Genomic DNA, 21439 nt, shown 5'->3' on the forward strand with positions numbered 1-21439 from the left:
GGAGACTGCAGTTTATATTAGAAACAAACACTGTAGTATTAGGAAAACAACATACTACTTTGCAATTTACATCTCGTGCTTCACTGAAGAATAGCTTTATTAAACCAGCAGCTGCTTGCAGATCTCCATCAAGACCAAATCTGAGGCTTTTTTTCAATTTTTTTTTTTTTCTTTCCCTCAATGATGAAACAAGCAGAAGCAGGCAGACTTGCTGCATGTTGCTTCTCCATTCATGGAAAAGATGAATTCAGAACTATCAAGCCAGTTTCCTGTTTAAATTGCCGGGGTTTTTGTTGCCCAGAACTGGAATTCAGATGAAGCAAGAAGCAACTATTTCTCTCTGACCTTGACATGTGTTTGCTTTTCTTGGCCAGCTAAAAAAAATGTTAGAACAAACTTCATGGCAAAACACTAAGAATAATTAAAATCTTGCATGTAGTTTTTCAGTTGTTGGTTGCATTTATTTAGATAAGTGATTCAAATAATTATAAAGAAAAGTAATTGTAACACTCTCAGGAAATCTTCCTGTGGGTGCTAGAATGGATGAAGAACTGATTTTGTGCACGTTTGATGATTGATATTTGATCATTATGGTGACTCTCCCTGCAGAGATTTTATTGTGCTGAATGAATGAGACCAACTTTTGGCTTCAGCCTTTGTTCTGTAAGGTACTTTATACGAGGAGCGCCTTCAGTACTTGGCAGCTGCATTTCTTCCTTTAGGGCTTTCAACAGTGGAGAACAAGAACAATAACGTGGAGATAACTTAATTATAAAATGCATAGATGTTGTTTCACTTATTTGCTCAATAGGCTGGAGACATGGGAATATGAACCAGTGAAGCAATAAGCATTCGTCTAATAAAGAAGTGCTTACAAATTAAATAGCTTTTTAAATTCGGTATTTCTGCACTGTGCTGAAGATATGTTGTGGTTTTATGCCTTGGAGTTTAGTACGTTTATGTCAAAGGGCTATCAGAGTAGTTTAAATATTTTTGGGTTGCAAATCCCTTATAAGGAAATGTAAGGTGATACAAGCTGTTCGTTCAGTTGTGCTTTCCAGTTATTTAATGTATATGGAAACATAGTTCACTTCAGCTTTGTGAAAAATGTCAATCTAATAATATCAGCATGAAATGTGAGTCTTTTCCCAAAGCTCCACACTGTGCAGTTAAAACTAAGCTGGACTATAAATGGTTGTTTTTGCAATACAAGTAGTTATAATGAAGTATCTCACAGCCTAGCAACAGCTCCGTATCAGCATAGCTCACCGCCTTAATTAGCTGCTACCGAACAGGCGTGGCAGCACAGGGTACAAACTATTGCAAGCAAATCCCTGAATTTGCATGTGTTGTTGCCATTTACAATGTTAATGTAGATGACAAACATTATTAACGTAGGGTAATTAAAGAGTGCATCTATAACTTTCTGACATCTCTGCATTTTGTCTTATTTTAGGTTGCAGGAAGCATTATGAACTCTGAAGAAGCTAAGAGAGGTTAATAGACATTACTGAAAACAATTTGAGATTTAAATGGGAAAGTCTTTAAAATTATTGTTCTTTCTCTTATTCAGATATTTACATATGTTTCATGGTTTCTACACTATTTTTTTGAGGACATATATAGATTCTGAGTTAGGAGAAATACTTTAAAATGACTGTTGGGATGAATATTGATAATAGATGGGTCCGACTCTTTTTAATGATTTAAAAGTTGTTATTCAGTCAAATTAGACCTTGCTGCACTGATAAACATCTGGCCATTACTTTCTTTTGGCAGGATTTCCCTAACAGTTTGCCTTCATTAACAGCTACCAAGTGACTCTTAGAAAATAATTAAAATTTCATTTGATGGTATTTGTAATATGATGGCTGTATTGTTGTTGGAAAGTGAAATCAAATGCTTGTTAGCCACAAAATCTCTACAGATGAGTTTCACTGTTTCAAACAGAAACTACTGGTCATACAGTGAAAGCTGTGAAGGCTGGGGGTGTGTGTGTGTGTGTGTGTGTGCGTGCAAATACACTGATAATGTCTTCTCTTTCTTCATAGTAGCATGCCATTCACTCAAGAAATCTAATGGTGTTTGGGGACTGAAGGTCCTTTAAATCTTAGGACATCTCAAATGTCAGTGCTTAAGAAAACAAAATCCCTGTGATTAATTAAATACATTATTTCCTTGATTTCTGTTCCTTCCCTTCGGGTGCCAGACACTTGGCTTTAGTTGGTCACTTGAGTCCATTCAATGGAGGCACAAGGAGGATGTCTCTGAAGGTCTTTGTAGGTAGCAGCGGCCGTGTCTGGTTGGCAGTAAGGAAGGTGTCCGTGTTGCTGACAGCCTGCGTGGTGAGAAGTTGTGACATAGAAACAGAGCCGGTAGCAGAGTGGGAGGAGACGTGTATGTTTTTAGAGCTTTTTTTTTTTTGTCCCAGGGAACCAGCACTATTTGCCTTCCCAGCTTGAAAGTTGTGTTGTCAGCTTTTCTGGAGACTGATGACCTCTCACATATGTTCATAAAAAGGCAGGGAAGGGAGTCAGCTTTACCTTGGCGAGGCGTGTTCCCACCACTCTGCCGGAGATGCTGGCTGTGCGCTGGGCGGCTGCAGCACCGGCTGTTTTGCAACTCACTGTGAAAGATAAAGCTTGCCCTGAAATTCTGCGGTCGCATAAAAGCGACTCCCCACCCTTCAACTGGAGGTGGCTGGGCTGTAAGATCTGAACATGAGGAGGCTTTCAGCCTTTTTTTGTACAGCAGCAGACGGCTTGAGATTTGTTATTAATAGTCATGGGAACATAAGAGGGTCTGAACTGGGTCAGGCTGAAGGTTCGTGTGCTCCAGTATGTCCCTCTGACAGTACTCTGTGGTGGCTGCTTGGAGAAGGAGCATGAGAAGTGTGACAAGCCTTTGGTGGTAACTCCTCCTGGGGTGCTCTCCAGTTTGACCAGTTTGCAGCTTAGTGACTTCCTAAGCTAGGGGTCATGTCTGTGTGGTTTTGGTTTCTTAGCTCTGGATGGGCTTCTCTTTCATGAGTTTTTCCAAATTGGTCCTCATTTGAATCAGTTAGGTAGTGGTGAGCCACTAGGAAAATTGGGAACTTTCTTATAATTTTGGGCACCTTGGTTTCCAGCTGATCTGCACCTCGTAGGCTCAGGCAGGGTTTAAAAGAAGTCTGGTACAAAAGGAAATAATTCCAAATGTATAAGGAAGATAAATGGCAGCCTTGCACTTAAAAATGAAAACTGAAGGGCTGGTGTCTCCCTTTTTGTGCAGCTGTAAGTGTGCAGTGACTCTGCTAAAGTTGGTGTGGTAAGTTGGGATGGACACCTATCTGACTCAGGGTAGAATTTGACTCACAGTTTGTAACCAAAAAAGCCTTGAGCGTGTGTAAACCTTCTGTGAGCAGGCAGTCTCTCTGCTAGCCCTGAATTGAGAGATCCTCATGGAGTGAAAGAGTTATATAAAACTGCTGTAATGGGGTTCCTAAAGAGCAGGTGCCTTGTGTGGAAGATACTATGTTGCCCCATGGTGGGGCCCCATGGTGGCCAAATGTTTCTGCAGAGGCTGGACCAGCCTCGGTTGGTCCAGTCATCTAGAAGGCAGCATGAGGAAGCATCTAAGCAGCAGCATGAGACCACCCTTTGTACCTTTGCTTTGTAGTCTGAAGCATATGGAGGAATGTTGTCCTCACAAGTTTGAAGGTGATAATATGCTAGAGAATAAGATGGTGAAATAGATGCTAATCCAGACCTTTATTTTCCAACATTATTGGTGTGTCTCAGAGGGTTGTTGACTTCTCTTTTACAGGTTACCTAAGAATTTGGGTTGAAACAACCAAATCCTTTCCTCTTACTGGTTTTGGCGTTAGAAGATGCCTTTAGTTGTACCCAAGACAGACCCAGTTTTGCAAATGACAAACCCATTGAGACGCAGTGGGGTTCATCTGCTCCCTCAGAGCTGTCTTGTCTTACAATAGTATTATCACCATCTTTTCTACTTATATTCAGGGTTATGGTTTACTAGAAACATTCTGGCAGAAGATCAAGGTATTTTTAGTACCATTCAAGGTTTTGCAGTGTTTGTGCCACATTTGCACTGCAAGGCACCTGGCAGATATAACAAAGGACTTGTGTCCTGCAGGAGAAGTAGCTGTGGCCAAGGAGTATATGGCACTGGATGTCTGTCAGTGGGTACCTTGATTTTTTTATGCTTATACAGGCTCATCAAATTAAGATGGTTTTTATCACTGTATTTTAGCTTTAGCGTTCTTAATTTTGTTGTCTAGTCAAAAGCATTAAGGAAAATATTTATGAACCTAGACCTCAAATGTTATATACTTAAATATTGTTTTTTTTCCAAACCAAATAAAATAGTTTGTTTTCTTTTGCCTAATTTGTTGATTACATGTAAATCCCATGGAGTAAGTGGAGGCTATGCATGCTCTGTACATCTGACCATCCACCAAATGAGTATGTGGAGGGATTATTCTGTCCCCCTGCATTAGATGTTTATATATATGCTGCTGTGGCCTTCTGAGGAGTGTTTTATGGGTGAAGCAGAGGAGGAAAAGAATACCACATCTGTTTGCTTCAGTTACGGTGTTCCCATTTCTTATGATTTTGTCAGGAGAGAAGATAGGGGATCGTTTCCCGAAGCCCCTTTTTCTGCAGTCCAGTGGTTGCAAAACAGAAGATGTATGCCTCTGAAAACAGAAAGTTCCTTGGCTTCATGGTTGTTGGAAAAAGCTGGAAACATGACTGGGTGTACTGTAAAATCTCAAAAGGCAAACAAGAGAATCCACAGCTAAGTTTTGTTAAAAAACCTCTCTGAAGTCTTTGGATCTGTCATGATACTTGAGAGCTTGACCCATGAGGTTTAGTGCTCTGAGTTGGCAGTACTATAACCATAATTTTTATTATGCTTTCTGTGCAAGTTTTAACCATACCTGGTTTTGGATAGTGTTTCTAAGTAACACCTTGACTTTATACTTTAAATAAATCCATCACATGTGGGAAGTTCAGGAGGTACTTGAAAGCCTATCAGTTGAGAAGTACGATAGAATGAAGAACAATACTTAGCATTTAGCAGTAAAGCTGTATTTTAAGAGTTGTGATGTTGAAAGGAGTGATACATGGGTTTTATGAAAAAAGTTTCCTTATGTTTAGGAAACATATGATTACAGATAAGGTGCTGTGCTTGTGACCCCGTACACAGTAGTAATAATGCTATGTGTTTTTTTTTCTTTGAAGAATGTGTTTTTTACTCTTAGTCAATTTGTGAGGCTGGGATTTTATTTATTTATTTTTTAATATATGGCATGTTTTTTCTTGTGAGAAAATCTTCTCTTCAGATTATAAATAGTGACTTTGATAAACCTACCCGTTACCTAAGGAAGTAAATACGGGTGTGCACATCTAAAACTGTTTTTAAAAAAATAAAATCCAAAATCCTCCAAAGTACTAGCAAACATTGCAACTGACTATTGTAAACCTGCCAAAATGAGATTACACTGGCCTAAAAATGTGCTTTTAGTCAGGCATTTTTGATCAGTTTTGCTTGATATTTCTACTGAAATAAAAACATCCTCAGTGTAGATTTGCTGCTTTTTATTTGTACACTCTGTGTTTAATGCTGCAAATGGAGTAGCCATAGAGTGCTAAAGATAATATATAGTTATAAATGGTTTGTTTTGATAGTAAGACGTGTCAAGTAACTGTAGTGTGAGCAATTGTTTATATACAGAGCAAGTATAATAGTGTGCTGTTACATGATGATTATTTAGCACTCTATGGTGTAAAAGTGTATTAAATAGGGAATAAGTGAGTAATAAATGGGTGAGATGCAGAAAAGTGAAAGCAATAAAAAAGATGCGTAACAAAAAATAGGAGAATGGTCTTTATGTATGTGGCTAAGACAAACAGTGTTTGTGTGTTAGGAATAGTATCACAAAACATCCCATAATGAACCAGCCACACTGTAATCCATGCTTATTTGTTGTGTAACAGGTTTAAGGACTTAGCATGGCTCAAATTCTGCTCTCGGAGTTAGAGTCACAGTTTTGTTGTGTTTCTCTGGTGGAAAATCTACTCGCTCCAGCATTGCCCTGAAGAGTAAGGGAGAGTATTTGTATTTGTAGAATGGTAAAATGTGTGGTAGAAGGCAGCATGCATGTGCTGGAGGAAAGTGAGTTTGGAAAGCTTTTAAATCAGACTTACAGTCCCAGGTGTAGAAAGAGACTAACCCCTGTAAGAAGAATAGCTCACTTGAGCGAGACTTTCCGCTAGGGATCTTATACTTTAATGTGATGTTCTGCATAGTCCATTTTTTTTTCCAGTTGCTTGTGAACTGAAGAAATAGAGAAATGCCTCCTTTGGTGGTATGTGGCACTTGAAATTTGTTTGTCATTATGCTTTTTGCTTGTTGTTATTAATATCCTGTAAATGGATAAATTGGCTGAAAACCTATGTTTCAGAAAGGCAGAGAGATGAGAAGTTAGTGACATGTGATTTATGCTTTGTTCATTTCTTTACTATCTGATGGACCTTTTGGTTCACTAAGAGATGAACGCTGGGTAGGCAGAAGAGGGGATTAGTTTACTTTTGGGGCTCACTGGGAAGAATCGGTTTCTCAACTTCTGGCTGTGCCTCTGATGAAAAGAGGGACTTTGACTCTTTGAAAAGGTGAAGCTTGACTTTATAATGATAATTTGCTCTTAGAAATTATTTCAAGTCAGAACATTTGGCACTGTATAAAAGTATATAAAAGAGAGTGTATAAAAGATCTCAAGTCCCTGCCTTGAGGAATATACATACCAATTAGAACATAGCAATATGTTATATTATGCATTAGGGGGGAAAAACCCAACAAAACAGAGTGATGGATTTCATTTTGGAAAATAATTTTGAGTCATTTATGGAAAATATGCTTTTAAAAATTAATTAAAAAAAAAAAGAAACACCAGTTCTAAGCACAGTGTTGAAACACAAGGTTGTAAGTGGGAAACTGATTCAAAAGATGTGTTAGGGAGAGTGAATCACTGCCCACACAGAAGAGAGTAGGGTGGAACTGTGGAGATCCTTGGAAGGAGAAGAATGGCACTTGAACCTAACATGTGAGGCGTTTGACCTGGGTGTTGGCATCCTTTGATTTTTGGGAGAGCGCTGTGCTGTTAGCAGCAGTTACTTGAATAGACCAGACAGGAACAAGTTACGAGCTTGGTGGCCAGAGATGACTCTCTAGTAACTGAAGATAGAAAAGCCTGAAGAATGGGCATCTTCTAGGGAATAGGACAGAAGGAGCAAGGAAGAGGCACTTGAGCTCGTGCTGAAATGTTCTGGCAAACAAGGAGCCCGTGAGCAGGGAACCAAAGCCATGCAAACAAGGGAGAGCCCAAATGGAAGAATTACTCACGAAGGGCCCAAACAGGTTTGAGAGAGTAGAGGAGGTGAAGTTGCTTCTGGAAGGAGCAGAAGTCTTGGGGAGAACTGAGAAAGCAGAGGCTGAAGAGTGAGCAGACAGAAAGGGAGGAGTGGGGAAAAGAAGTGGCCTTTAAACTGAGTCTGTGGGATGGTGATGGCCAGGGAAAGGGACTGAGCACCTGCCAGCTGCCTGCAGGTGATCCAGAAGGGATCTGACAGGCAGGCAGTGTGTGTGGATAACTGGGGCTCAGAGGCATGGTGGGTGACAGAGGTGAGGTGGAGCCGGTTAGGAGAGTGGAAGTAAGGAGGTCAGTGCCACAGAAGTGGTGTGGGCGTGAGTGGGATGGACAGGGATGTGGGCTGCAGCAGAAGATGAAGTGATGTGTACGTAGTAATGATGGCGTGTTGAGCTCTCTGTCGCAAAGAGCGTGTGAGAGGGGAGGGTGTTGGTGCGTATATGTGGTACATAGGCACATTTCTTTGAAAGGAGAAATAAAGTCTAACTGTAGTATTTGGTGATGCAAACAGATCTATGTTCTTGGTGTGTGTAATTCATGTTTGTCTTACCAGTTGATAGATTTGTCTTGCAAGTTGTAGTGTATGGAAAAATAAACAAACTGGCAACAGCCTGTGCAGCAGAGTTTTCTTTCTTGCAGGCTTGTTTGTTTGCTATCCTATAAGTGATAATTTCAGGGGTTTGGTTTTATTTTGTTTTTAAGTAGTTGCTCAGCATTTGTGAGCTGAGGCTGTACAAAAGTTTCTAAGTAGGGGGTGGGGTTTGTTCCTTTGCCTTCCCCCCCCCCCAGCTCTACCTGTAAGGAAGGTGGAGTAGTTCTGAATGAAGTTCTCAGGGTTTATCTTGTGATATCCACAATGTCCTGACCTGTCAAAACCTGAAGGATGCCTTACATTATGCTGTAATGAGAGCAAAGTTAACAGGGTTAGTAAAATGTGCCTTGAAATTGTATTTATAAGCAGCAGATGGAATCTGTTTGTCTCTCGGATGATACATTGCAGTGATGTTCCACAGAGATAGTTCAGCACTTCATACCAAAATAAGCTGGACCAACTGACAGCTGAAAGATTTGATTTTGGGTTTAGTTTCTCCTCTCTTGGCTTGGAGCTTTGAAATCCAGAAAAAGTCATCTTGTGCTTTGTATTGATTTTATTTACAAGACTGTTGCTTTCTTTCCTTTGTGTTTAAAAAGGTAAATAAATAAAAAGAAGAGAAAAGTAGTTACTCTACTGTGTATGTCAACTCATGCTTTATGGTAACATCACTTTGTTGTACTGGCTATACCGGTTTGCTTTTCTGTGCTGACACTGCTGGGCAAGTACAAGATTCAGTATCTTTCAAAGTTGGATTTATCACATACATACTAGAAGTAGCTTTTAATGATGAGAACTACAGAAAACTCTGAAATTAATTAATGGAGTAATGAAGAAACAGCAGACATCATCTCAGCTTTAAAACTGCTGGTCAACTTAGAAACTTGTGATCCCTTTTTTAAACTACTAGCAGTCATCTGTCTTATTACTAAGCGTAAGATAAGATCATCATCACAAATTACGCTTGTGGATGAAGTGATCTTCAGGGTTACTGTGTACATTAGTGAAAGAAGGTGAAATGAGGCACTGGCTATCCACAGATTGGCCTTCAGCACTGTTCTCTGCTGGTTTGGGGCCGGCAGTCACTGAGCCAGTGCTGTGCACAGTGTAAGCAACGCAATGAGTCCTGAGTCTCAGCTGGTGCAGAGCAAGCTTCAGCATGGCTGGTTGGGGATCTCTGAAGTGCAGAGTGTCTGTGCTCGGGCCTGGGCATAGTCTGCATGCTTGACATTCAGAAATGTTGCAGAGAATGGAAAAACTGTGATTGAAAGTCTTAATTACCTGCTTAAGTTCTTAAACGTTTAAGAAAGCTTCCTAAAATAGAGCTTGCCCATGTTTTGTGCTTTGCAAGAGCTTCCAATGAAATATATATATACACACACATAAATATATATGCACATAAAAATAAGTAAGCCAACAATTGAAAATGAGGTTTTGGTGGTGTGTGTTTTGTGAGTTTTGTGTTGCTTCTTAGTGCTAAACAGTGCTACCTCAGAAGGTAATGTTTAACAGAATGCTTTTATGGCTTATTGCATATGATTATCCCACCTTGTATTTCAGGGCACAGTTCCTCTCCCTCTCTCACTGTCTTTCCCCCTACCCCAATAGAATCTTTTTACTTTCTTAAAATGGGATTTTGAGAAGAGAGAAGGAAGTATAGCCCCAAAGCTTGTTTCAGTGCTTTACAACTGCTTTATAATACTGGGAGGGAAGTAAGCAAACAGCTTGCTGGTGTTACTTCAGAAATAATTTTTTATTACAGTAAGGCTTTAATAGTTAATCAAACAACAGTGCTGTAATTCTAAATCTGTTAACAGGTTAATGCTTGGCAACACTTGTATTTATAGGTAATGATTTTACTGTGGCAATTTGAGCAGTAGGGTATATTAGGTATAAGAAAAATTAATTTATTACCTTGAATTTCTTAATTCTCCATGCAGCTTATTTCGTAACAACGTACTGTAGAAATAATCTCTACCTTCCATTGATCTGCTGAACACATAGGTGTAGCTAGTAAATTTGCTTGGTATTAAACACAACTTTTTGCATTTGAGGTCTGCTATGGGCAAGTCATTACAGTGCTATATATGTATGTACCAAAGCACTGAAGTTCATTTCTCACTGGTGTAATTGTTAGTTGTGACAGGGAGAATTTGGGCGCTTTGGACAATGTTGCTTCATGTAGCTTTTGCTGGGGTAGGAAATCAACAATTCAAAATATTTGCTTTTAATTATGCTCATGTTTTTCTTGCATTCAAGTCTTTGCACAGCACAAAGGCATTCTGATTTTAGCGAGCACTGTAACTTCTCATTTGATACAAATTGATCTCATGGCACTGTGTGACGGCAGCTGAGGATGTGGTTTGTGTGTAGCTTGCATTGATGGGACAGATGAAAAAGGCAGCAAGAAGGGGCAGGTGTATGCATGTGCAGTGTACCGCACTCCTGTATTTTATACCAGCTGACAATCCAGTCCTTATTCTTCTGCAGATAACGTAAAAATAATAAAACTATTTCCTTGTCATGACACTGCAAATAAAAACATACACATTTTTTCCCCATTTTAAGATGCAAACTGAGCAGAACATAACAGAGCATATTGGCAGGAGAATACCCTGCCCATATAGTTTGAAATCAGCCCCCATGCTGCAGATTTAAAGTGGCCATGTTACAACTACGTGTAAATTGGTTTGCACTGGAAACCCTAACAAGATCATTAAATATAAAAGCACTGTTGGATGCTGGGAAAATACTGTGCTGCGCATGTATATGTGCATCTCCATAGACATGCATGAATAGACAGCATCAATGCCATCGATTTGAATAAGGAGGTAATATACAGTATTGAAGTGACTTTGCTTGTATTTGTAACTGACTTATTTTTGGTTTGATACTATCAGAATTGTGGATGTTTCTTCAACTTTTAATTTTTAGTACTTGAGAATACTAAAATGCTAAATTAACTCACTTGGTGGGTGTGGCCAAATAGGAAAACATTATTGTTAAATTGAAGTAAAATGGAGGGCGATTTTTGTTTGTTTTTTGAAGATTTTTTTGAACCTAAAATGATGCTTATATTCAGAATTAGTGATACTATTGCAGCATGTCAAAATAAGCGCTTTTGACTTTCTGACATATATCATTAATAACCCTAGGAAAAAAAAAATATCACATCTGCACTAGTGCAGTTCTTGGCTTTTCTAGGGCTGATCAATAATCACATTGTGTATTCATTCCCCCAGCCCCCCACCCCATGAGGTCAACTTTACTAGTCTTTATATTTCAGAAAAAGGACATAGGCTGCCTTATACCTTAATAGTATTGGTCTCAGTGTTTCTTTTGAATCTAATTTACTGTTACCCATAAAAAAATCAGTAACTTTTTTTTTTAAAAAATTAAATATTAATCTGTAATCTTTCAGGATAGCTTTTCTCCTACCTTATGGTGCTGTGCTGAGAGGTCTAGGTAGGAACTGGACTGAGGACGCTGAGGTTTGCTATGGTTTTGCTATTTAAATGGATCCTCTCCTGATTGTATTGTAGCATGTGACAGTGACAATGGGAGAACAACAATTTCAGGGCTTCGTGTCTGGATGGTACCACAGCTGCTGCAATAAAGTCTTGTTATGGTTGACCAGTCACATTTGGACAGTTATTTCTAATTCAGGTTCTTATTTACGTTGTGTTAGAAAATAGTTTGAAGCAAACTGGTAGATGCTTGGATGAAGTTAGTTCATTTTCTTCTCCTTGCCTTGAAAGATTAATGTTGCTTTTTTTTTGTCCTGCAGCCAGAATAAGTAGTCTTGAAAGAGTCTTGCCTTTAAAATAAGCTTTTCTTTTCTTTTTCTTTTTTTTTTTTTTTGACTATAATGTAGTGGTCTCCAGCAACTGCTGTAAAATAAAGGGTTATTGTGGGTAGTTCTGTCAGTGTTAGACATCACCACTAGTTTTAAGTCTTGTGATGGCATTTTGTGATTTCTGCATTGTTGTTTTTTTCCATGAAAGTACTAGTGATACTGGTTCCCTTTTATTCATTTCTTCATATTAGAGGGGAAATGTAGTTTGTTCATAATGGATTATTGATTGGTCTGCGAACAGCAGAAGCCCCAAGGCCTTGTCATCAATGGTACTTACTCTCCCAATAGTGAATGCATCGCTTCATGCAGCTATTCGCAACCCCAGTCTGTAGAATATAAGCCCGTAATTGTTACTCTTGTGCAGCACAGTTTTTAGGGAGAGGAACTCTTCATTGTCATTATGGGATTTTCCCCCTCAATTTGTTCAAAGAATAGTCGCTTTGTTTTGGTAGCAAGATAAAGCTTGTCCTGGATGTTAATGATATATTCAATTCATTGCTTAGAACACTACAGTGTAACTAACAAAGTACATTTCTTTGTCTCCCAGAGACAAACATGCACAGTATACTAAAACACAAAATATGTACTGAGTGGGTGACAGCTCTGTGTTTCTCAACATACCCCTTAGCAGTGCAAAAGCAAACTCCCCTCCTTGCTCCTGAACTGCTTCTTAAGGAGTCACAAAAAAACCTGGGTTAAGGAGGTTTTGCTGACTTTGTCCCTGCAAATACCTACCTCCAGCTTTTTCAGCACTAGTGTTTTTACCTTTATTTCAGTGTATTCTTTTCCCTGCTAAGGGTGTGGCATTGGTTGAGAAAGGCCTGGCTGCTTTCGCAGCCGTGGCTGCTGCTCTGAAGCCTGCTGAAAATGTCATTAGCTCAGGGAGGGAGATAGACGCAAAAACGCGATGTATTCGGAGAAGCTCAGAATAATATCTCAGGGTTCAGACAGCAAACTTTTTAAATGGGAAATGCTTCCCCAGCTGCAGGGGAAGGCTGGTTTAGAATAATTAAACAAAAAAGTATTGCAGAATGCTGCTGAAGGATTTTATAAAGCCTAAGTGGAAATAGACTAATAGAAGTTCCTTGTTTGTTTTTCCAGGAGCTTTTTATTTTTCCTTTCCAGTCCTTGTGTCAGTTTTGGCAGTCTTAAACAAACTTCAGGAGGTCTGTTGTCAAGATCGCCACTTTTAATAACTGAATAAATTTGAAAATTTGACAGTCTTCTACAACTGGCTTGTGATTTTTGGGTAGGTTTTTAGTGGGTTAGCTTGGATTACTTTCAGAAAATCTATTCAGAGATTTGCTGCCTTTACCTAATGGCAAATTTAGTCTCTAAGTTGCAGAATGCCAGGATTTCCTGCAGATTCAAGTATTAGCTTACTATTTAAAGATACACTCGCTCTTCTACTTTCTGGTGTAGTCTGAAGGATGCTATCAGCTCAAGGCAGTAAAGTGTCTATAGGCCAGTGACATGGTCCGTAAGAGGCATTTTGATAGGACTGGTGCCTAAATGAGGATGGCAGGATTGAACCTTTAATCTGGGAGGTGGACTGATGACCCCCATGGGGTCCGGATGTTCAGAAGAAGCCATGTTCCCTCACAAAGCGAGGAGGAGGATGTGCAGGTAGAGCAAGGCTGGTGTGCGAGCTGGACGGTGTCTCTGCAGCCTGGGGAGAAGACACAGAGGGGGAGAAAGGTCTCTGTGGTTCAGTGAGCACGAAGGCTGGCGAGGCAGTTGTCAAACGTTCTATGTCTTTTGTTCTCTCTTTTCCTGCCCTTCGCTCTCTTCTGGCCTCTCTACGCTGAGCAGCAAAGTCTGTTTGGCTCTGAGGCAACATGAGCTTTCTCCAACCAAGAGAGATCAGCTCTCCAGGTTGCTGTTCTTTGAAAGACACAACTTTCTCAAATTCACCTAGATGTTTACATGCTATGTCCTATCATTTCATCATCTAGAAGGAATTTCAGTAAGATATTTTTGCACAAGATCACGCCTCACAGTGTTTTTTTTTTTTTTTTTTTTTTAAGTCATTGTTGCTTTTGGCAGAGGAACACCGTGGATTGATTGCAGTGTATATTCAAACTTCTTGGAGATGAGAAGAGCCATACTTCTCCAGGGCATTTGTCTTTCAGATGGGACTTGAAATACTTTCACCCAAACTCAAAGCAGTTTGTTTTAAAATATACACTGTGCTGTTTGAATAGGTCTGTGTAGCTTCCCAGATTGTATGTTCTTGTTTATTACTTACTGAAGAGTTTTTCCTTCTTGCCACTACAGCCCATGCAATATGATTTTTAAAGTCAGGTTAAATTGAAGAGAAATTAAAAAAGAGAAATTAAAAAAGAATGTGTAGTCTTCAGTATGTTGGAACGGGAATAATTTTCTTGTATGTTTTCCTCTGTACTTGCAGGATATTTGTATGTAAGAAATTAATTTGCAATTACTTTTTCAGTGTGGTATCTCTTGCATTCTATTTTTCAGTCTTCTTGTGTCCCTTAGTTTCAATTTTTTTATTAATTGTTTTCCAAAAGGCACAAAAGATCCTTAAGAGGGTCTGTCTTACCCTGCGGGGAGTTCTCACAGCGTACCTGGTCCTGTTCCAGAACATGCAGGTGGCATGAAGAGAAGAGTAATAGGTATTTGAGTGCTCCTCTTTTATTTAAAATGCTGTGCCCCTGTACTTTTACACATGCTTCACTTCAAGACTATGTGAGGGTCTTGCAAAAGTTGTGAGGATGATGCAGCCGTGCACTGGCGTACCTGCCCCGCCGCCAGCAGAGATGGGCTACTACGGCTATCATGGCCTCACTGGAGAAGGAAGCCATGGCTGATGCTGGGAAAGGCGCTGGGGCTCCGTGGTGAGAGCAGGTTGCTTTGGCCAAATGTGTTTTCTCTCAAGCCAAGAACTCTGTCCGACTTAGTTTTTAAAACCAGAGAAGTTTTGATGCCTAAATGTTTGAAATAGAGGTGGTTCTGACAAACACTTGATTTAAGCTTGTGGGAAAGCTTGTTTTCACTTTGGGGTGGGGGAATAAAAAAAGTTTGTTTATTTGTTCCCATGTGGATCAAGGAAAAGACTCTCTGTGAGGTGCAGGAACAAGCCTTATAACTAAAATATTTGGCTGAGCAAAGGCATTTCTCAGCATGCCATCCCTCTTGTTTTTGGGTCTTTGTTCATGTTTCTCTTCCATCTTGCTTTATATGCCAAACCTGCATGTAAACAGTGATGATGTTGAGTGCCTCGGTGTGTTTTAAAGGGGCTGAAAATGCCTCCCGGACACTGGCCAGCAGCTTCTTATATGAACTGTTGATCCTTAGTTCAACAAAACTTAAGTGAATCTAGTTCATATGCCCCTTGCAACAGAATATCAAATGGCCCCCTGCTGCAATGCTGTTAAAGCACACAAAATATTTTTAAAAACTATTAATCTACAGTGTACATTCACTTGTATTTCCTTATGGCTTGCCGCTGTGCTAGTGGGGATCTCCATGCTGTGACAGTCTTGGAGAAATCTGCACGCTGGATGTGACTCTGCTATGGATTCTGTGTGACAGGCCGGTGCTAAGGAACTGCAGGCTGAACTTGGACCAAAGCGATCAAAGGTTACTGGTTATCACCTGAAATTACTGAGAGTTGAAACATTTTTAGTAGCCTTAGGGTAGCTGGAGGTGGCAGCATTCCACATATGCTGAAAGAGAATTATTTCAGAATTCTTTCAGATTTGTAATTATTCCAAAATGCAAATATTTTTATCATTGTAGTCAGCCAGAAATAAACAAAAATAGCTATGGCAAAATTTTACTCACAGTGGGAGAGTAATCAGTGTAGTTTGATTGACATCTTCCATTCCTTGTGCCATCTCTGATATTGAAATAATTGTTTAATGATTAATACTAAGGTGGAAATTATTAAACGAAAATGTTATTTTGTATTGGTATGATTCTTCATAAGTATTGTTTTCCTGATTTTGTATGTTCAGCCTTCCAAATTGAAGTTTTTTTCAAAGTTGTCATTTTTACTTTGTTTTTGCTGCTTCTTTATGATGAACACTGGCTTTACTGTTCTGCAGAGAGCCCCTCTGAAGGAATTACTTTTAAGTGGCGCTTAAATGACGTGAGGAGGGAGTTGTAAGTTGTTCGTATATGTTTGTGTCAGTCGATTTACCAAAGCCTAAGGGAGATCTCCATGCACTGTGTAAAGTAAACTCAGATCGGGTGAACGCACTTTCTCTGCCTGAATTTCTGTCTATGAAAGATCAGTTGTGAATTTTTGTGAGTCTTAAATGTGTATGAATTCAAATAATTCAAATCTAGGAATACGTTATTTCAACTTTTAAAGTTATAAATTGCAGTGCATTGACCAAGCTAAAGTAATAAAGATGAAACAATTTTCTCAGAATATTTTGCTGAAGATGATAACACCTTCATTAAATATTTTAGACTAATAAAATAATTTGGTAATTTTTAAATTCTGACTTTTTCCCCCCTCAGGCCTAATTTAATATAGGGCTAGGGGATCTCCTGCAAGTGGCTAATATCTCTCTTATAAGTAATGCTTTCTTCATATCCTCATTTTCACAACTAAGTTTCATTAATGAAAATGCTATAAATAATTAAAGTGTAATATGTCAAGACTAAGCACAGGGAAGCTGTGGCTGAGTAAACAAAAGGACTCTGAAGCTTTGGATTTATATGTGCCTGAACTGCTGCATACAGCATTCTTGTCTAAGTCTGGCTCTTAAAGATCTTTTGAACTTTCAGACAGGAAACACTGTAGAAAGTTGAGTTAAAATGGGATGTACATTTAAAAAAAAAAAAAAAAGTTGCTAGTTTAAAACTCAGCCTACCAATAAGCAGTGAGTGTTCTTACTGGTGTAAACTGTAGAAGATGCAGAATGTAGAGAACGTTGTATAAAATACTCAGAAAAATCTGTCCCCAAAGCTTGCTATCTTTTTTTCTGCAATGTTGCAGAACATTTTAGAAGAAGCTGTTGCTTGTTCAGTGTTAAATGCAGGAAGTTACCCTGATACTTCTTTTTAAGATTTAATGAGTTTTAGGTTAAGTCTTCGATTGTAAGACAATATCAGTTTTTATTTGGCAGATTTAAATTATGGATCAGATAAGTAAGATGTTACTGTGAATTGTTTCATCCATCAACATGTGGTGTAAACTGCATTTGTATTTGCTGTTTGGCATGTTCTACCTTCTGGTACAGCCACAACTTCCAGTGGCTGCCATCCTTCTTTATGTACCCAGGGAGTTTCTTCCGAGGCTGCCCCTTGATTTGGTTTTAAATGGCTAATTTCAGAGATTAATTTAGATACTCTTGTTTGTAAACTTCCTGCTCATATGGATTGATATGATCTGATGTGATTTTTTTTTAAAAAGTCATAATAAATTAGTCATAATATAAAAATACTTAATTCAAGAAATGAAATTGCATTTGTAATGTGTAATGTCCCTTAGATATTACTGTCAGTTCCCTGAGGAAAAGGTAGTTTGAGTAGATGCTGTTGATAACTCTTAACATGCTGAACGGATGCTAGATATGCAGAAAATCAAACCCAGAAATGTATGGTCCTGTAGCAAATAAGAGGGCTAGATTGACTTAAATATAATAAAGTTATTCTATAGTGTGTAACTGAGATGAGCATCGCATCAGTTTTACCTTGTGTTTTCTTAGGCTTGTGCTAGTGATGTGGTTAGACTATTTACTTATTTACATATTGAAGAGGCTCCGAGGTGAATACAGTGAGAAACCTTAAAATTTGCAGCTGTAGATCTGTAACTTTATTTGAGTTGTAGATGTCAAGTGATGGATGTGTGACTATATAGTCTTGTTATTGTTCTGCATATTTTTAGCTATGTTTTAAGAAGCTGATGTTTTCTTAATGTAATAACAGATTGATTCTCTTTATTAGAGAATACAGTATTCTTTGATCTTAGTCATGTGGTGTTTGTAGTAGTTAATGAGGATAGGAAGGGGGGAAGATTTTTGGTTTACAGTGTGGTAATTGGAAAAGAAACAGTCTGTGGAGATCTTAACCATTGTTTTTTGCCGTATACAAGGTGGAGAATTGCTGGTGTGTTGCATCTTGCATTGCTGAGGCAGATATTGACCCTTGCATTTAATCATGACACTATACAAAAGCTTTTAAATTTTTATTAATCTGTTTTGTTAATCAAAGTTGTTTCTTGTTTTGTTTGTTTGTTTATGGTTAAGATTCTGTTTCATTGAGGTGGGTGGTGCTGTGGTTTCCTGTATGTCTTGTTGACATAAATGACTCACTTTTAAGATCATTTGATACCTATGCACATTATCAGTTTACTTTGTTAGATTGAGGTTGAATGTTACACTTTGAGGTTTTTTTTCTTCATTGTCCATCAGGAAATAACACAGTTTTCCTGAATGCTTTGTCAGGCTCTGGATTCTTGTGTTTTCTCGCTAATCAAAGTACTGAGTGTCCTCAGCCTCTGCGCCTGCTCTGAGTATGCCACATCAAGCACAGCAGAGCTGCCTGAGACGCAAAGTAATGCAGTTGCCAGCAGGAATATGATACTTGCTAAAGTCTCTAGGAAAGCCTTTTATCTTTGGCAAGTAAGTATTTTACATGAAATTACACATGATGGTAAAGCCACAGATTTAAAGTGTAATAACCTCCTCAAGAAATGTTTTCCTCATTTAAGGTGTATTTTTAGCCACTTCTGCCTGGTTTTAAAACAAAAAAAAAATTTAAAGATTGCACTTTTTTAAAGGCACTGTGATGTCAGTATATGGAAATGAATGCTCTTTTTTGGATTTTATTTGTTTATTAATCATGCTTGCCATTGAAGTCTAGCAAATCAGCAAAAGGAGAAGCTGCTGCTTTTTGGTGCAATAAATTGTAGTACAGTATGCTTCTGAATGTGGGGTGAGTGATGGAAGCTGTTGAATTAAAAATATGAATAGGTTTAAATATATTTAAGAATCTACTTACACAATTTCTGTACATTTGTGTGATTTTGTTCTTGTTTCAGGTGATCTATGCCATCCGCTTACAGAGCACACAGAAATAAATCGGCGCTTCGGACTCTCTCAAGCAGCTGAAAGGAGAAACATTACCCTGAGAATGAAGCAGTAAAACATTTCTCTGCAGAACCGTATGATTGAAAACACGGTCCAGCCCTCCTCTGCTGCCGGACATGCTTTTGTCCTCCTGCCCCGCTCACCCTCTGTTGCAGTAATACAGATGGATTGTAGTAGAGAGGCAGAAATGGAGTTACGGAGATCCTCCAGCCCAGGCAAACTAGGCAAGAATGACATGGATGCTGACAAGACCATGTGCCACAGCTGCTGCATCTGCGGTAAAAGTTTCCCTTTTCAGAGCTCCTTGTCGCAGCACATGAGGAAGCACACGGGCGAGAAGCCCTACAAATGCCCTTACTGTGATCACAGAGCTTCCCAAAAGGGCAACCTGAAGATCCACATCCGTAGTCACAGAACAGGCACTTTAAGTCAGGGGCATGAGACGGAGATGGGAGAGGCGCAGCTGGGGGAAATGGGCGTTTCGGAGGGCCTCGGCGGGTGCACCAGCCCCACTAAAAGTACGTCTGCCTGCAACAAGATCTTGAATGGTACTGCTCAGGTAGATAGCAGCAAGATCTTGTTGAGAAGCAGCAAGAAGGAGGTCATGGAGGCGGTGCCGGCTGAGGAGGATGGCAAGGTGAGCTCTTACCAGTGCACCTTCTGCAAAAACAAATTTGAAAGGAAGAAGGACCTGGAGCAGCACCTGCACCAGGTCCACAAACCGTTCAAGTGCAGGTTGTGTAACTACATGACCCTGAGGGAGGAGACGCTGTTAAACCACATAGAGAAGGACCATATAACAGCTCAGGTCCCAAATGGGGAGGCCTACACTGAGAACTGCAAGAGCGAGCTGAGCGCGGGCGAGTTTCCATGCGAAGTCTGTGGTCAGGCCTTTAGTCAAACCTGGTTCCTGAAAGCTCACATGAAAAAGCACAGGGGGTCATTTGATCACGGGTGCCACATTTGTGGCCGGAGATTCAAAGAGCCCTGGTTTCTCAAAAACCACATGAAGTCGCACGGCCCCAAGACTGGGAGCAAAAACAAACCAAAAAATGATTTGGAGCTCATAGCCACTATCAACAATGTGATACAGGAGGAGACGATTGTGACGGGCCTGTCTCTGTACGAAGTTTGCACCAAGTGTGGAAATCTGTTTACAAATATGGAAAGCCTGAAAGCGCATAACGCTGTTCACTACCGGGTGCAGCGGGGCAGTGCTGGGGATAAAGCTGAGGGCTTAATTGATGGGAGCCTAAGCTCCTCGATAACGAAGCAGTTTTTCTTGCAGTGTCTCAATCTAAGGCCATCTGTAGGGCTGGATATAGTTACAAGAGGACAGCCTGGGAAAAGAGTAGCTGAGCTGGATCCGGTCAGTAGCTACCAAGCTTGGCAGCTGGCCACCAAAGGAAAAGTAGTAGAGCCCTCAGAGTACGTGAAGTATGTGGGATGGGACGAGGCCCTGGCGGATGCGGATGTGACTTACGACAAGGATAAGAGAGAGTATATCCTCGTCAACCAGGAGAAGCGCAAGCGAGACCAGGACTCACCCAGCTCTTCCAGCAACCCCAAGAAGAAGAGCTGCACCAGCGGGCGTCCAGAGAAAACCAGTGGCGCCCCGCCAGGGGAGAGCTGCCCGCTCACCCAGGGGGACCTGGACTACCGCCCTGCCTCACGACAGAGCCGACGGACCACCCAGAACAAGTCCACCGAGTGCTTCGAGTGCGGGAAGATCTTCCGCACCTACCACCAAATGGTGCTGCACTCCCGGGTGCACCGCAAGGAGCGGAGGAGCTGCGGCGAGGGCGGGACGGCTGCACAGCCCGACCGCTACGGCTCCAGCAGTGAGGAGGGGGACTCGGGGTCTGTCAGTGGGCCCAGCACCCCCGGCTCTGCGTCCGCCCCGGAGGACTCAGCCACCTCCGGCCTGGGGGAGGAGGGGGCCGAGGAGAGCTCAGAGGAGGGAGCAACCAACCCCTCACTAGGTAAGATCTCTCCTAGCCTTGCCTTGTCACTGGTCCCTGCGTTTCCCAGTGTGGGACATGGCAATGAGCAGAGGGAGAGATGCATGGAAGCTCATGAGAGGTTTAAAGGGAGTGTGGATGGGGTCCCGTGCCTGCTGAGCGCTGCTGTTTGTCTCGGCATGGTGACTCGTTTCTGGCACAAGCGACATCAGAGGACGTCTTGATAAGGTGCAGGTGAACTTGTATTTCAGTGAAGGACACCTGAGAGGTATCTTAGTTGCCTATAGCAACACTGTAGGGTAGGTAGTGTCTTCCCTGGACATCTCGGGAACTGCTTTTCTCCAGTGTATGGGCGTCCTGTGCACTGTTCTGCCTGTAGCGTGCAGGTGTAGCAGGGGCATACCCTGTGTGGTGTAGCCCTGAAGTGCGTAAACTTGTTAATCGCCAGTGTGAGAGGTTTCTCTCTCCTCTTCTCTGCTTTGCTTCCCAAATTGTGTTTATAACTCCAAAGGCTATAATTAATCTCTCTGG

At 40.5% G+C, this 21439-nt stretch overlaps 1 protein-coding gene across 5 annotated transcripts in view; it reads left to right on the top strand.

The window, feature by feature from the left end:
• The window catches only part of ZNF516 (zinc finger protein 516), a 118705-nt gene that overhangs the window by 25461 nt on the left and 71805 nt on the right, over positions 1-21439 (top strand). For 4 of the 5 annotated variants that reach the window (XM_074877131.1, XM_074877123.1, XM_074877097.1 and 1 more), the window contains exon 2: positions 18899-20929. In XM_074877131.1, coding sequence (XP_074733232.1) covers positions 19024-20929 — 1906 coding nt within the window. In that variant the 5' untranslated portion in view covers positions 18899-19023. Of the gene's footprint in view, positions 1-18264; positions 18480-18898; positions 20930-21439 lie in introns of those variants that run through there. The other variant, XM_074877106.1, reaches the window with a different exon arrangement.

Source organism: Strix uralensis, chromosome 1, assembly GCF_047716275.1.
Source record: "Strix uralensis isolate ZFMK-TIS-50842 chromosome 1, bStrUra1, whole genome shotgun sequence".
Classification (NCBI taxonomy): Eukaryota; Metazoa; Chordata; class Aves; order Strigiformes; family Strigidae; genus Strix; species Strix uralensis.